The sequence below is a fragment of the Hakea prostrata genome, chromosome 7, assembly GCF_041222555.1.
Source record: "Hakea prostrata isolate BN-2017 chromosome 7, UWA_Hpros_2, whole genome shotgun sequence".
Lineage (NCBI taxonomy): Eukaryota > Viridiplantae > Streptophyta > Magnoliopsida > Proteales > Proteaceae > Hakea > Hakea prostrata.
In genome coordinates this window covers 1,081,588-1,095,710 of record NC_142606.1, presented here as the reverse complement: position 1 = coordinate 1,095,710, position 14,123 = coordinate 1,081,588, and the positions used below count along the sequence as shown (strand labels likewise).

Below are 14,123 nucleotides of genomic sequence, written 5' to 3'. Positions count from 1 at the left end.
TCATAAAAATTAAGAAATGAGGCAAGGAAAGCGAGAAATGGAAATGAAAAATTAAATATAATATAACAATCATGATAAATTGCAGAGAATGAAGAATATGAAGGAGAAGAAAATAATGGAAACAATGAAATGAGTGGCCAACAATATGAAAGACATCAGTTGTTGAAAAATTAAATATACAAAATAAAGCACTCACAAAACCCTCTACAGCTACGATTGCAAAATAACCACAGCTGGTACTGCCATAGAATTTAATGTTGCACCTAACCAGACGGCAGAGCAAGGGCATGAGAGGTCAAAAATTCCAAGTGCTTGGTTCATGTGTTTGGCTGCGTCTTCTTCTTTTTTTTCTTTTTTTTTATATTGGTTAAAAGGAGTTTTAGCAGCCGTTTATTCCTTGACCTTTGGTTAGTGTTTACTGTTAACCTCTCATTACATAGCGAAAATTGTTTGCAAGCATAATATATCAAAACAGTATGCTATTTTTCGATGTCACCAATTTGCTTCAGATTTCATTGATACATGACCAATTTCCATATCATCCTTACACAAAGGCTATGCCAACAAAATGAATACACACAATCCAAAAGAAAATCGGAGTCTAACGTAAGAAAAGCAATGCAAAGATGGAATTCCTGAATCCTTCTATAAATCATTGTAAGAATTAGCAATTTCTCAGGAACTCGACTCTCCACACAACTGTTTCAAACAACATGACAATCTGATATTTTTTTTAGCTGTAACGAATAATCCCATCAGTACATAAGAACTTTGATCTGCTCTTCACGAACAATTATTGACCTTATGCATTACATCTTGCACTAAAACATGAAACAACAACACAAATTACTGGTCAAAAAAACAAATCATAAGCTTCATTTGCCACTGCAGAAGGATGTCCATGGGTAATGACTTCAGCATAGACAACACCAATTCCTTCTATACAGTGCTGTGTGATAAAACTGCCACTACCATCATCAACATTCCCTTCACGTTCTGATTGTCGTTATGCTCTTCACTATAGCTATTCACCTTGTCTTGGCTGCTTATGGTGACATTTTGAAAAAAGAGATGGCAATCCAGACTTTGTTTGCACCACCACCTAAAACCCCCCCACAACAACATTTGGAGTTTCCTAAGTTAAGTAATTGAAGATCATGTTCTGATTGTCATTATGCTCTTCACTATAGCTATTAACCTTGTCTTGGCTGCTTATGGTGATATTTTGAAAAAAAAGAGATGGCAATCCAGACTTTGTTTGCACCACCACCTAAAACCCCCATAACAACATTTGGAGTTCTCCTAATCTTAAGTAATTGCAGATTTGCAGCCAGAAAGTGTCACCATGCACTCAGTTTGATGCGATTTGCAAATCTCAATTGATCCTTCTCCAAGGAAGTCTAGTGACTGGTCTCCAAGCCAATCCTTATAGTGAAATATAATGTGTTTCCCATTTTACCAAGAGGAATTCAACAAGACTTGGACTTTGGGCAGAATCTTATCAGGCAGCTGATCTTATTGCCTCCATTATCAGTTAATCTTGCTCTGATAAGGTTTTATTGCAATCCAGTAAAATTAAACATCTTCTGAAAAAAAACAGGCCAACGGTTGCAAGTTGGCAACTATTTCATTTTTTATGCTGCTCCTACTGTCATCTGAAAGATGTTCTCATTTGCCACTCATGTTATCTTATAGTCTCTTCCTTATTCTCAGATGCAACAAGTCACCTTATACATGCTTTTAGCCTTTTACAACAAAAAAAAAAAAGTCTGAGCTTATAAGCATTAGTTAGATCTTAGTAACTTCTACTTAATCCTCTGTATCAAATCCAATTTTACTATTAAAATTAGATTTTCAGTTGCCATAACATTATTCTCATTTTACTAGTTAGCTCCATTTAGTCCACTTTAAAGTCTAGTATAACATAAATCTGACAGTGGAAAGATATATATATATATATATATATATAAAGAGGATAAGAAAAGAAAAAATAGGAGTTATCGGATGCACATCTCCCACCACTGCAAGGTCTAAGGAGGGTCATAATGTACAATTTCAACCGTCACTTCAAGGAGAAGCTGTTTCCAAAGAAACTCAAACCTATGACATCTGAGTCAAAATGGGGTAACACATTCTTCCTTTTTGGTTATTTTCTTTTGAATTTTTAAATATACCCTTTCCACCATGGCTAAACTAATGCAAGTCTAGGATAGGCTTGCTATGGTGGGCTTTCACTGAAAGGGAATAAGAAGAATAAGGACGAGGAAATCGCATAATAGAAAAGTGGAGAAGGGGGAAAACAGTGTTAACACTCAATCACCAGCCACACAGGCTCTCACAAACATAGCTCAATCCATTCTATCCAATATGTATCTATGATGGGGGAGTACATCACATGTAGAAAATTACAAGATTTCCAATTTAAGACTAACCCCAAATAAGTGACCAATTGAAATTAGGAAACAAAAAGCAATTAGAAACTAAGGGTGCTTTAGATAACTCTTCCAAAAAACATTTTTCCTGTTTTCATGTGCTGTGAGAAAAGAAAAAAGAAAAAAGAAAAAAAAAGGACCGGATCATTTTTATGTGCTAGAAAAATGGACCGGTGGTAAATCTAGCTCAAAAAGCAGTTTTTGCTAAACAACTCAGGCATGTTTTTCTGTTTCAAAAACAAATTGAACAAAAGTGTGTCCGATAAAGAAAAGCCTCAGCCCCAAACCTATGCCATTCAATGACTCCATTGCCTTTCTCAAACAAGCTCTGCAAATCCGTTCTCTCTCTCTCTCTCTGCAACTCCAGCATCTCCTCCATCGTAAGCTTTCGGCAGCAGTGATATTTCTCTTTTTGAGCTCCATGAAACCTTAATTTGCATCTTCTTCTCCCCATTTCTTCTATTTTGTCTTTCTGCTTATTCTCTGTCCCACTTCTCACATCTCCTCAAAGACAAAAGGGCATCGATTTCAATTGGAAATTCAAAGCCAGTGCCCTTCTTTTAATATTTATTTAGATAATGAGAGAGTAAAAGTTGGTGGGAATTAGGCATTTGGTTCTGATGTCATGTAAGTCCATATCCATCATTACTTTCTACTCTCTTGAGTTATGGAGCTGATTTTTCTGAATTTACTGTTTTTCCAGGAAACTAGAAGAGAACTATTGGTGATGACAAGGTATTTTCAATTTCTTTGAAGAACGTTAATGTCTTCTTGTTAATGTCTTCATCTACATGAGGTTTATTTCTTGCTAAGTTGAAGCCTATGGAAACTATGGTTGTATGAAGAATGCAGGAGAACTGTTCGAAGAAATGCCTCAAAGAGATGGTGGGTCATAGAATGCAATGGTCACTGCTCATTCACAAGGTGGATTTGGTGAGAAAGCATTGAAAATGTTCTCCGGCATGAATAATTTAAGAGTTGCTCCCAATGAGATCCGCTTTGCAGGTGTTCTTGGGTCCTATGCCGTGATGTTGTCTTTGTTTTTTCCAGGCAAGTGTATGGGCTTATTATAAAATATGGTCTTTGTTGGAATCTGATTTTGAATAGTTCATTGGTTGATGTTTATGGGAAATGCCAGATTGCTGGTGATGCTTGTAAAATGTTAATAATATCATTTTTGTAATTGTCAATACTAGTTAAAGTTAAATTCCACCAAGAACATATTTCCTAGAATGTGTTTATCAAACATATTCTTGTTTTGAAAATGTTTTAGAAATATTTTTGGAACATGTTTATCAAACACTTAAAATTGTTCTAAAAACATTTTCTAAGCATAGAAACACCAAAAACCGTTTTTTTGTGAAAAACAGTGCTTCTAGCATAGAAATGTTAACGAACGCATACTAAAAATCCTAAGAATCTAATTTCCAAAATAAATAAAACAAACAAAGACAGCATTTCCCCATATATTATATTTCCTGAATTCCTACTAGACCCATGATCTGCTTCATCTTGGTCTAGAAACCTGGTTAGGTTTGATCAGCCCAAGAATGAGTTTCCACATCACTGACTAAATTCATTTTCTTGGAATTGATTGAAGCCATGGGGGGAGAACGAAAAGAAACAATGAACATGTATATGCTTTAATTGACATAATTCTAAAGGAATTGAAATAGTTGATTGCCGTATTATGTACATCATCCCATTGGACCATATGCCTAATTGTTGCTGTAGCCATCATGTCACTGTTATGATTACATTATTTAGTTTCAAGTCTGTATGATTGACTGTGCACTAAAACATAGGATATTTTAGCTCTTTGGCCGCATCTCTTATAGGCCTTGGCCATGATACATTCAAATTTCACATGTTAATCATCGATCTTATCTAACCTTATGGTGGATCTTAATTCCAAGTCACATTCCTTTAATTAAAACTTATCTTTGCATCTTTAGCATTCCTAATTCCTAGCATCATCATAATAGATAAATTAGTTAATACTTAATACTACATCTTTTGGTAAGTTTAGATTAATTTAGAGACACTTCCCTGATAATTCCACTTTGCCTATTTTGAAAGTACCAACTTAATCATTCTCCCTGAAATCTAGCCATAGCTACAGAGTACAGACGTCACTCTGGGCTTAAGGTTTTTACCTTCTTGCATTGTTAAAAATTGCAAACAACTACCTTCAGCAAGCCATTTTTATCCCAGGTTTCAAACCCTATTGACAGCACCAGGGGACCTCATTATAAAAGGATTTCCGGTTAAAAAACCCCCAAGGATTGATAAATTCCCAAGCCACGTACCCGAACTGATGGTCACAGTTAGGCCTAGTTCATGCCATAGGTTTCAGAGTGGATTGTATCAGTCCAACCAGCCTAATGCTACTGTATAGCTTATTTGTGTTGATTGTGCATGTATCTACAAATGTGCATATCCCTTTGGCTTCTCATTTAGGTACAATATAGCCCATCACCTAACATGCTTCAAAACATCCATATTTGCTCAAATTCAATTACCTAAACAGAATCAAAAGAAGTACAAAACCAATTCAACAATTAATAAAATTTTAGAACACTTACAGAGCGTAAATCCCAACCAGATAATTTTCCATATGTTGAAGCTTTGCATATTCTCTCCTTCTTCACTTCCCAAAGTTCACCAGACAAGGCATCATTAGGCTTAGGAATACCACCATTTCCAACCTGTTCAGAATCAGCTTTGAAATACTTCAAAATAGAATATTTAATATCAATTTGAAAATGTTTGCTGCAGCATACAAACCATGACACTTGAACTCACTTTTGGTTGTGCATCAGAAGAAACTTGACCTGCTCCTTTTAAAGGGAGCCCAGCAGGTGCCTCTCCCTTTGCTGTTGCAGCCTACGGAAAATAAATAGGAAATTTTACCTCCAGTTCAGGGCTTGAATCATCAAATTCAGATACTAAATGGCAAGGAATACCAAAAAATAGGAGAAAATGTGAAGAGGCACGGACAGGAAAAAAAGAACCAATTAATCCTTGGACAGGCAGATCAACCAAAGAATGAAATAAATACATTAAAAGAAGCTCCAACAAACAAAACCAAAACTTCATGGGGACAAATCTCAAAAAAATTAACATAAGACCAACTCCTGGGAGATGTCACCCCAAGAGGACTTAGAGAAATCTTCAGAGTTCAGGGTCAAGCTTAAGCAAATTTAAGGCCCATTAGAAAAATAAGGCATTCCAAGGAGTTAGTCTGAACAGCCCGAGACATTAGAAGGAAATAGGATGAATTCAAGCTGGAAAAATTATGATTTAAGAAAAGCTATGGCTCAATATGGAGAGTAGAAGGAACAGGACCCAGCTACCAAAACAAAAATCATTAGCACAAGGCTTTATAGAGTGGAATCTTTGCTGAAACTTCTTTATAAACAGAAATAAAGTTATGCCTACACAAGGCATGAGACAGCAACATCAGTACATTAAGACTACATACAACATGGGCATGTAATGAAACAAAAGATTATATTCATTAACAGATCATGTAAAACCACATTTGTCTATGTGTCATCCTCTAATTGGTGTTGCTTTGGTCCCCCCTACCGCCAACCCCCCGATGGTCTTGACAGCCTTGGTTTACCTAGCCATGTTGACAACCATGTAATACATATAAATAAATAGAATAAAGAAGCAACCTTTCCAGACAAAATAAAACCAAAATAGGCCTTATATGCACCCCAGTCCAGATAATCATGTGGCCAATGGATCGGCACAAACCCCAAGATCTTGAATGGTCAATCTAAAAATAAGCATAACAACCAAATGATAGATGCAGGTGTTACATTCAGATGAAAAAAGTCATTGCAATTTTGTCGTACTAAATGTAAAAGTATCACATCTCCCACTTACAGGCCCACCTTTATTTCCTCTATGGCAATTGTGCTTGGAACACGGCGATGTTCTTTCCGACGTGGTGGTTCTTGGTCCTCTATGTCATCCATGCTAACACCAGGATCAGCTGTCAACACAACTCTTACCCATTCCAAATCATTATCATGCTCTGGTTCTGGTACTGTAACATCCTTGGAATGGTTAACCAGTTCCTTCTCTACAGAAAGACTCACAGTAACAAATTTTACTTTGGCCTCCCACAGATGAGCCATTGCCTGGTCAATAGCTAGAGAAGTAGATCTTGACATCCTATCAGTACCCGTATGATGCATATCTTGTTCACTCCATAAAGGGTATGCCCATGGAGGAGGCTTTGGAAGCTGTGCATCTCCATTTGCTAATGGAATTCCTCCTCTGGAAAGCTTTTGAAAAGTGGAAGTCTCCTTTGTGTTGCTGCTTTTTTTTTAGAGGTTTGGGGGGGGGGGTAGATATTAATATGTTGTACCAATTTTCAAAAAAAACCTACCAACAGCACACAAAAAAACAAACTAGCATGCAAACTTCATACAGTCAGATAACAAAATACCATAAGTACCTTGGACTTTCACCTTTCACAACCTCCACGCAAATCATATAAGGAGCCTTTTCCCTAGAATTCAAAAGAACAGCTTCATCTTCAGGTATGTTAACCACTCGATACATTCCCTTTCCCATTGGAAAGCAAACTCCTACAATAACATGTTGAAACATATTGATGAACAGACCAGAAACAATTTGCTATCTCGAGTAACTCAGTACCATTTAGATGTCCACTTATAACAAATTTAACTAGCTTGAGGGTCAGCACAGCAGTAATAACAGTTTGAACATGACAACTGAAGACAAATGGCCATAAGATAAACATTGGTACTAAAATTTGAATTGCCACTTCCTGATCAATCAAAATTCCTAAATGATAAATTCATTCAGAATGTCAACACAGCTCAGAAATGCAGGAAATTGACCTAGAGAATATGACAACAGATTCATCCCAACTACATGCAGTGGGCCTCATGAAACTTTGCCTTCATTTGACATCAAATTTTATATAAGGACTAAGCTAAACATGTCTTTTTTCACCACCTCAGTCCTAGGGTTAGCCCAGGCCTGCCTCTGGCTCTTTACTCCCTCGAATCTGAATAAAATCATTCTCTGCACTGGAACTGCCTGACTGACTTTCTCGTAGCTAATTCTGAATCGAAGCTACTCCCAAATCAGTTCTAATGAAGTCATTCCTCAATTTATCCTAGAAGATTTTACCACACACCCATCTTAACATCCTCATCTTCAATAAAAATAAGTTTATCCATATAATGCTTCTTAACAGGCTAACATTCCACATCATTACATTATAGCAAGTTGTATGACTATGCTATAGAACTTTTCCTTGAGTACTAAAGGAAAATATCATTTATACAACAGTCCAGATACACCTAGGGTTTAAGTGTCAGTCCTAATCACATCATATCAGTCAATCCATATATTCATCTATACTTATCAAATTGCATCGGCCAATACACTACGATACAATCGGCAAATGGTTTCATAAGAGCAAAAATGTACCAAGACAGAATTGACGATACGGCTCGATACGTACTAATACCATTGATAAGGTTGATACAATCAGTAAAAAAGTCCTTTTCACTCACTGACTTGATAAAACTAGTGAGCTAACAGAAAAGTGAACGTCTTGTTTTTTCCATCTTTTGGAGTTAGGGCTTCCAATCGCCACTCAAAAATGAATCATGGAGTGCAGCAATGTCTTTTGCATCATCCAATATTATTCATGGGTGCAAAATATCAAAAAAGTATGTAAGAAACTGATGTAAACCAGGTCTAGGGTTAGGGGTATTTAGGTGATTTCCCTAAACCTAGAGTTTGCCCAGGAAATTCCAGCAAAAGATACAGAGGTTTTAAGGGTTTTTAAAGCAATCCAAGCCCGTTGGGTATGAAATGCAGATCTGAATTCCATTGGATTTCGAAATTCAATTTTGAAACTTGAAATTATAGGGCAAACTAGGCTTTCAGCTAGGGATGGGAGATGGGCTAGGATTACTTCCTGCAGTTCAGATTTGAGGATGCTACTGATCTGCACTTCAGGAGCTGTTTCAGAGAATGAGGGACTAAGGTATGGGTAACTAGGGTTTTCTGAAATTTATCAAAATTCTACAGATTCACTTGAAGAAGATTGAATGCAGGAATTTTTAAAATCCAGAAAATTGGGCCGATTTGGGAAAACGAGGTTAGGACTATGATCTATGGCTTTCTGTGATTTAATGGAAGTGAAGGGGGTGGAGAAAGGGCTGGGAATCAGTGGTTCCTAATAGGGTTAGGATTTGGTGCCGTGGGGAAGAAGGGGAAAGGAGGGAGACCAGCAAACGCAAGAGGGGCTGGGCTGGGTACATGGAGCTTTTTCTTTTTTTTTGGTTGGGGGGGGAAGAGTTGGGGCTTTTACTTACTTCTGGGAAAGGCTGCAGTGGTTGATGTGTACCTGCTGGACTTGGTTGAAGGCTGCAAGAAATTGCTTGAAGAATGCTTGTGGGCTGCCAGATTGATTGAGAAGGAGCTAAAACTTGAATGGAGATGCAGGAAAATTTAAAGAACTTTACAAAACCCACCCCCCTCAAAACAGGAACCCCAGTCCTTAACTCAATAACTTTACTCAATAATCCAGCCTGAATTTTACATTGAACTAATGGGCTATTTATAGCCTTTAACAAGACACTTTGACTAGTGTTGGGATTCCTTAAGGAATGAGGATCCCAACTCTTCACCCAAAACACTTTAAAGAGGAATCAAATTACTATGTGACTACAACCCTTAGATTGAAATCTACAGAAGACACTTAACTTGGGACTCAAGCAAACAAAATAAGCTCCTTAAAGATAAGATCCCCTTTAGATAAGAAATCTTATCTTATCCACGACTAACTCAACTCAACTTAAAATGGAACATAACTCTCAAACTACTAACTAAAATAAGAAACTAAAAATAGATCCATTACCCTTGGATCAAGAGGATTCTATTAAAACCCATGTTGACCCCTAAAAAGAGGCTGGAAAATGACCAAACTACCCTTGGGCAGTATTCAGCCAGCTTGGTTTGGGCCTTTCAGGCCCAGAAGTAGGGGGGATATCTGTGTTCACATTAGAAACTTTATCTTTTAGAACAATTTCTATTCAATGCAATTGTCTAGATATACGCTATTCTCGATTTTAGTGATACTTTGTCATATATTGCATTTTTTTCCAGAAGTGCAATTCCATGCATGTCTAATTATTATAGTGATGGATTTCCAATACAATACAAAGGTTAACTACAAGTATACAACCACCTGACCAATGTGATAACAGTGATGCAATACAACAATTTTAAACCTTGGATAGCTCTCCACTTCATGCATCATGTTTTCAATTCTTTGTCACCTTCCTTATTTAAGATCATAAACTTAAAAGTAATCCGTTTACCAGCATCTTCATTTCATTGATTTTCACGGTTTCACCATCTCATTATCCATCCAAGTAAGACTAACTTTACAATCCATACACTCCGGCCTTCATTTTACTTATCTTAAACCATTTTGCTCCAGGTTTGACCTCCATTATTCCCAACTTGGCGATTATTCCCGTCCTTCTATCAACTACTCATCACTAGCAAAAGGCATACACCAAGGAACCTTATCTTAAATGTCTCTAGTAAATCATATACATGATACGCACAAGAAATATCAACTCAAGATTGATCCTTGATGCAAACAAAATGAGAATGGTAACTCACTACTTTGCCCACACGTGCTTCTTATACTGGTTACCCCTTGGTCCCTTCCATCATACATATCTTTGAATATGTCTACAGATTTACTTGAAACTCATTCCAGATAAACTCTCTAGAGTTTCTAGCATATGTCTTATCCACAACCCAAAAAACCATTGAAAAGTCTTTTTGGCACTATCGAATCTTTCCATCCTAAGCAAATAGCTTTTGTTGTTGATCTTCCTAGCATGACCAAATTGGTTCTCCAAGATAGTAGTTTCTTTTCTTAAGGGGATTCCAACAACCCACTTCCATAACTTTATAGTATGGGCCATATGGCACAATATTCCTAAGAAAGTAGACAATAATTAATAAAAATTCAAAACCCATCAATTTCACATTAGATAGACAATGTCAACCCTCAGGAAGTAGTCATAAAGAGAAGTGAGGAACATAACACATTTTATTCATGTAGAAATAAACTACTTATAATGTTCCATCGTCATTAAACAAACAATTTCAACCTTCTGGAAGAAGTCCTAAAGAGAAGTGAAGGACATAATTCACATAACATATTTACTCACTTAGAACGAAACTGTGCATGATGCTTTATCATCCATGAATGCATAAAAATGCTAAATGAAATACAGATAATTCCAAATCACAGTTGAAGTTTGAGCTGCAAAAGCTTCAGTCTTTGCCCCCAAGAATATATCATTTTCCTCTACAATTTTGACTGCAACCATACAAGTGTCACGTATTTTCAGCCAAAGGGTCACAGTGGCATTTGTCAAGAGGTGGGATGTCATCAACAGAATTGCACAAATTTAAGATTGAGACATATCAACAATGGGGTACACCTAGATTGTGTTTCATTAATGACTTTCTTTGTTAATTGCATTTTGAAACTGTTAAAGAGGTTGACTTTTGAGCTTCGGTCCTTGAAGTGTAGTTTTTTTTTTTTTGGATGAATAATAAATTTAATTACTGAAAGCAAACAAGAGAGCATGTACAAAGGGGAAAAGAGGAGGGAGGGAAAACCAGTCAAGGAGGAGACTGGAAAGGGAGAAGATAAACTCCAAGAACTAACAATCAGCCTATTTCTTGGAGAAACAACAACAGGAGGGTGGGGAAGAGAGCAAAGTTTTGACGAAACATCAAAATAGATGGCATTTCAAATCATATCTCGGGATCGGGACTTGGAAGTCCATCTTCTCAAGTTACGCTCCCACCAAAGATGGTGGATAATGACTGCAAAGACAAACTTACCCACTTGGTCACAGATAGTGGCACCGGAAAAGTTTCTCAGGATCCATTTCCAGTTTCGAGCAAAGCCAAATGAACGTCGCGATCTGGGCCAAATGGAGGCCAGGGCTAGGGTTCAAACAGAGCGGGAGAGTGGGCAACAAAAGAAGAGATGGTCAAGGTCCTCTGAACTATTCCAACAAATGGTACAATTGGGGCTAGCGGGGATGTGGCGGCTATTGAGAAATGCTTGGGTAGGTAGGGCAAGGTTAAGGGCTCTCCAAAGAGTTAGGGAGTGGTGAGGGATGTGGCCTTTAAACCAAACAAGCTGACACCATGGGACGGGGGGAGGGGGTTCTAAAGAGGTTCCAAGCTGAGGTGGTGGAAAAAGGGGTAGAAAGGGAATGAAGCCATGTAATGCGGTCCTCAGTGTGGGATGAGAGGGGGGAGGGAGTTCCAAACCTGTGTGAGACTTGGGTAAGAGGTGGTGGACCAAGATCCAAAGGAGATAAAGGAGGAGAGGGGGTGGATTTTGGGATACAAGAATTGTACATGGTTCTGGGGCCAAAGAGAGTGAACAGGATACCCATCGAATGCCAAGGGTCGAGCCAGAAGGAAGTGGAGACACAAGTGGAAATCTGGACAAATGGCGGAAAGAGCACGGCCACGGAGAAGCAAGAGCTTTCTCCAGATTCAAGAGGGGTTAGAAGGGAGTGGGACAGTCCAAAGGGAGTCATTCTTGAGGAGATAGGAATAGACCCAGGAGACCCAAATGGAATTATGCTTGGAGGCAATCTTCCAGATGAGTTTCTTGAGACAAGCCATATTCATATCAGAAATACAATGGATTCCAAGACCTCCTTCAGGTTTGGAACGGAAAATGGTCTTCCAACAAATAGGGTGGAGGAAACGGGAAACTTCTTGGCCTTTCCAGAGGAAGACACAAAAGATGGATTCCAAAGAGTGGATGGTGGATTTGGGAAGGGTGAATATACCGCACCAGTAGAGATAGGAGGATTGGAGGACAGAACGGATGAGCAACACTCTCCCAGCCATTATTGTAGTTGTTCCAATGTATTACCAAAGATACCATTTTAATGAATAAATTGTCACTTGTTGAAAACAAAAATGCAGATAACTTCTCTAACTGTTGACTTCCCTTTTAACAAAAACTTCCCTAAAAGAATATCATGCCACCTGGCTCTAAGAACCTTAGAAGTCAGAACATTTTTTTCCCTTTTTTGCATAATAACAAATGTTATTAATTTTAAGGAAATGCAACAGCAAGAATACCAACCATTAAAATTTGGGGCACCTCAAGAAGAACTACAGATTATAGTAAAAAGCCACAAAAAAGAGCATTTCTAATAATCATGGTTTTGCCATCTCATCAGCAATTGGGTTGGCTAAAGCCGCTGCACACATTCTCCCAGTAAGAAAAAGTCTCAGTAGGCACACAAGGCTCTAGCTTTCTCAATGTGGAGCTAATCTCAGGGACCTGTAGCTACAAGAGCCAGCCAATCATGAATCAAGAGTCACCTAGTGACCAAACCAACCAAGTTGAAAAGCGACCACAAAACCATTTAGCAACTTCAGATATTATACAGTAGAACCAGAAAGAGATGGAAATCCCACCCCCATTGTCCCTAAATATACCAAATTTAGCCTTTGGGTTGGTTTTTTTTTTTTTTTTGGGGGGGGGGGAAGGGGATTTCTTGCTGAAAACCCCTTTAACCAGTAATTAGGGAATGAAATAAAAATACAAACCAACCAAAAAAACAATGCACTTCTGAAACTACTTTCACACTAACCATGAAAATAATGCAACAGTAAATTTAGTTTATATCCAATTTCAGGAGATAAAATCAACGAGATGCACTTACATACAATGAATGACCACAAGGCCTTTTATAACCAGTTTAAACCAGTTCCAGAAGAAAACTAGAAAGAGATTTATTCATTTTGTAAGGAGACAAACATGACCACAAGGCCTTTTAATGCCTAAGATGACTTGGCCACCAGCATCAAACCCCTGGATCCATCTGGCTTGCATTACCAAAAGAACTGCATTTATGCCATCAATAATTATCTTTGTCACATCAATGATGGGGGCATGACTTCTAGCCGAATTGTTTACAAACAAATAGACAAGAATAATTTTAGTCGATAGTATCAAAAGTAATTAGTTGAAGCAACTTCTTTGTTCTCCAAAATTTTTATAATTCTTTTCTTACTAAATAATTGTAATTACTGAACAGAAAAAGGATGTTAGCAAAATAACCAGGATCTAAAAATCTTCACTACACACTCTTTAGGTTTGTTTGCATCCACAAACAGATCATTCAGTTGTCAGCCTTTGTATATTGCATTATCAAAATATACTACTTGAAATGTTTTTTTTTTTTCATTTATTTATTTTCTCTTTATTTTGCCTCTCTTTTTTTTCTCTTCTTTTTTTTTTTTTTTTTTTGTGTGTGTGTGTGTGTGAGTGTGGGGGGGGGATACAGTGATGACTCCACTATATTGTGCATTCACGCTGTTGAGATAAATCTTTCTGAAGAAGCCAAGATAAAAGGAAAATACCTCCACTACTTTGAGCAGCAGCTATGTGCGAATTGATCTCTGCAATCGACTAGAAATTCAAGATTTAATAATCAGTATGGTGACAAGTAGATAAACAAAATAAAACCCATCCTGACCAAAAAGGAGGGGTAAGAAAAATGGCAAGTATCAAAAGTGAGAAACTAAGTCACATAAAAGCAAAAACAGAAAAAG

The 14,123-nt window shown here is 37.5% G+C and overlaps 1 protein-coding gene across 2 annotated transcripts in view; it reads right to left on the bottom strand.

Annotated features, from left to right (window-relative positions):
* LOC149008817 (phosphatidylinositol 4-kinase beta 1-like) overlaps window positions 1-14,123 on the bottom strand; it is a 38,940-nt gene that overhangs the window by 18,026 nt on the left and 6,791 nt on the right. For both annotated transcript variants that reach the window (XM_089161577.1, XM_089161576.1), the window contains exons 3-7: window positions 13,932-13,980; window positions 6,907-7,039; window positions 6,338-6,764; window positions 5,238-5,318; window positions 5,018-5,140 (exon numbers count right to left, since the gene is read on the bottom strand). In XM_089161577.1, coding sequence (XP_089017703.1) covers window positions 5,018-5,140; window positions 5,238-5,318; window positions 6,338-6,764; window positions 6,907-7,039; window positions 13,932-13,980 — 813 coding nt within the window. The remainder of the gene's footprint in view (window positions 1-5,017; window positions 5,141-5,237; window positions 5,319-6,337; window positions 6,765-6,906; window positions 7,040-13,931; window positions 13,981-14,123) is intronic.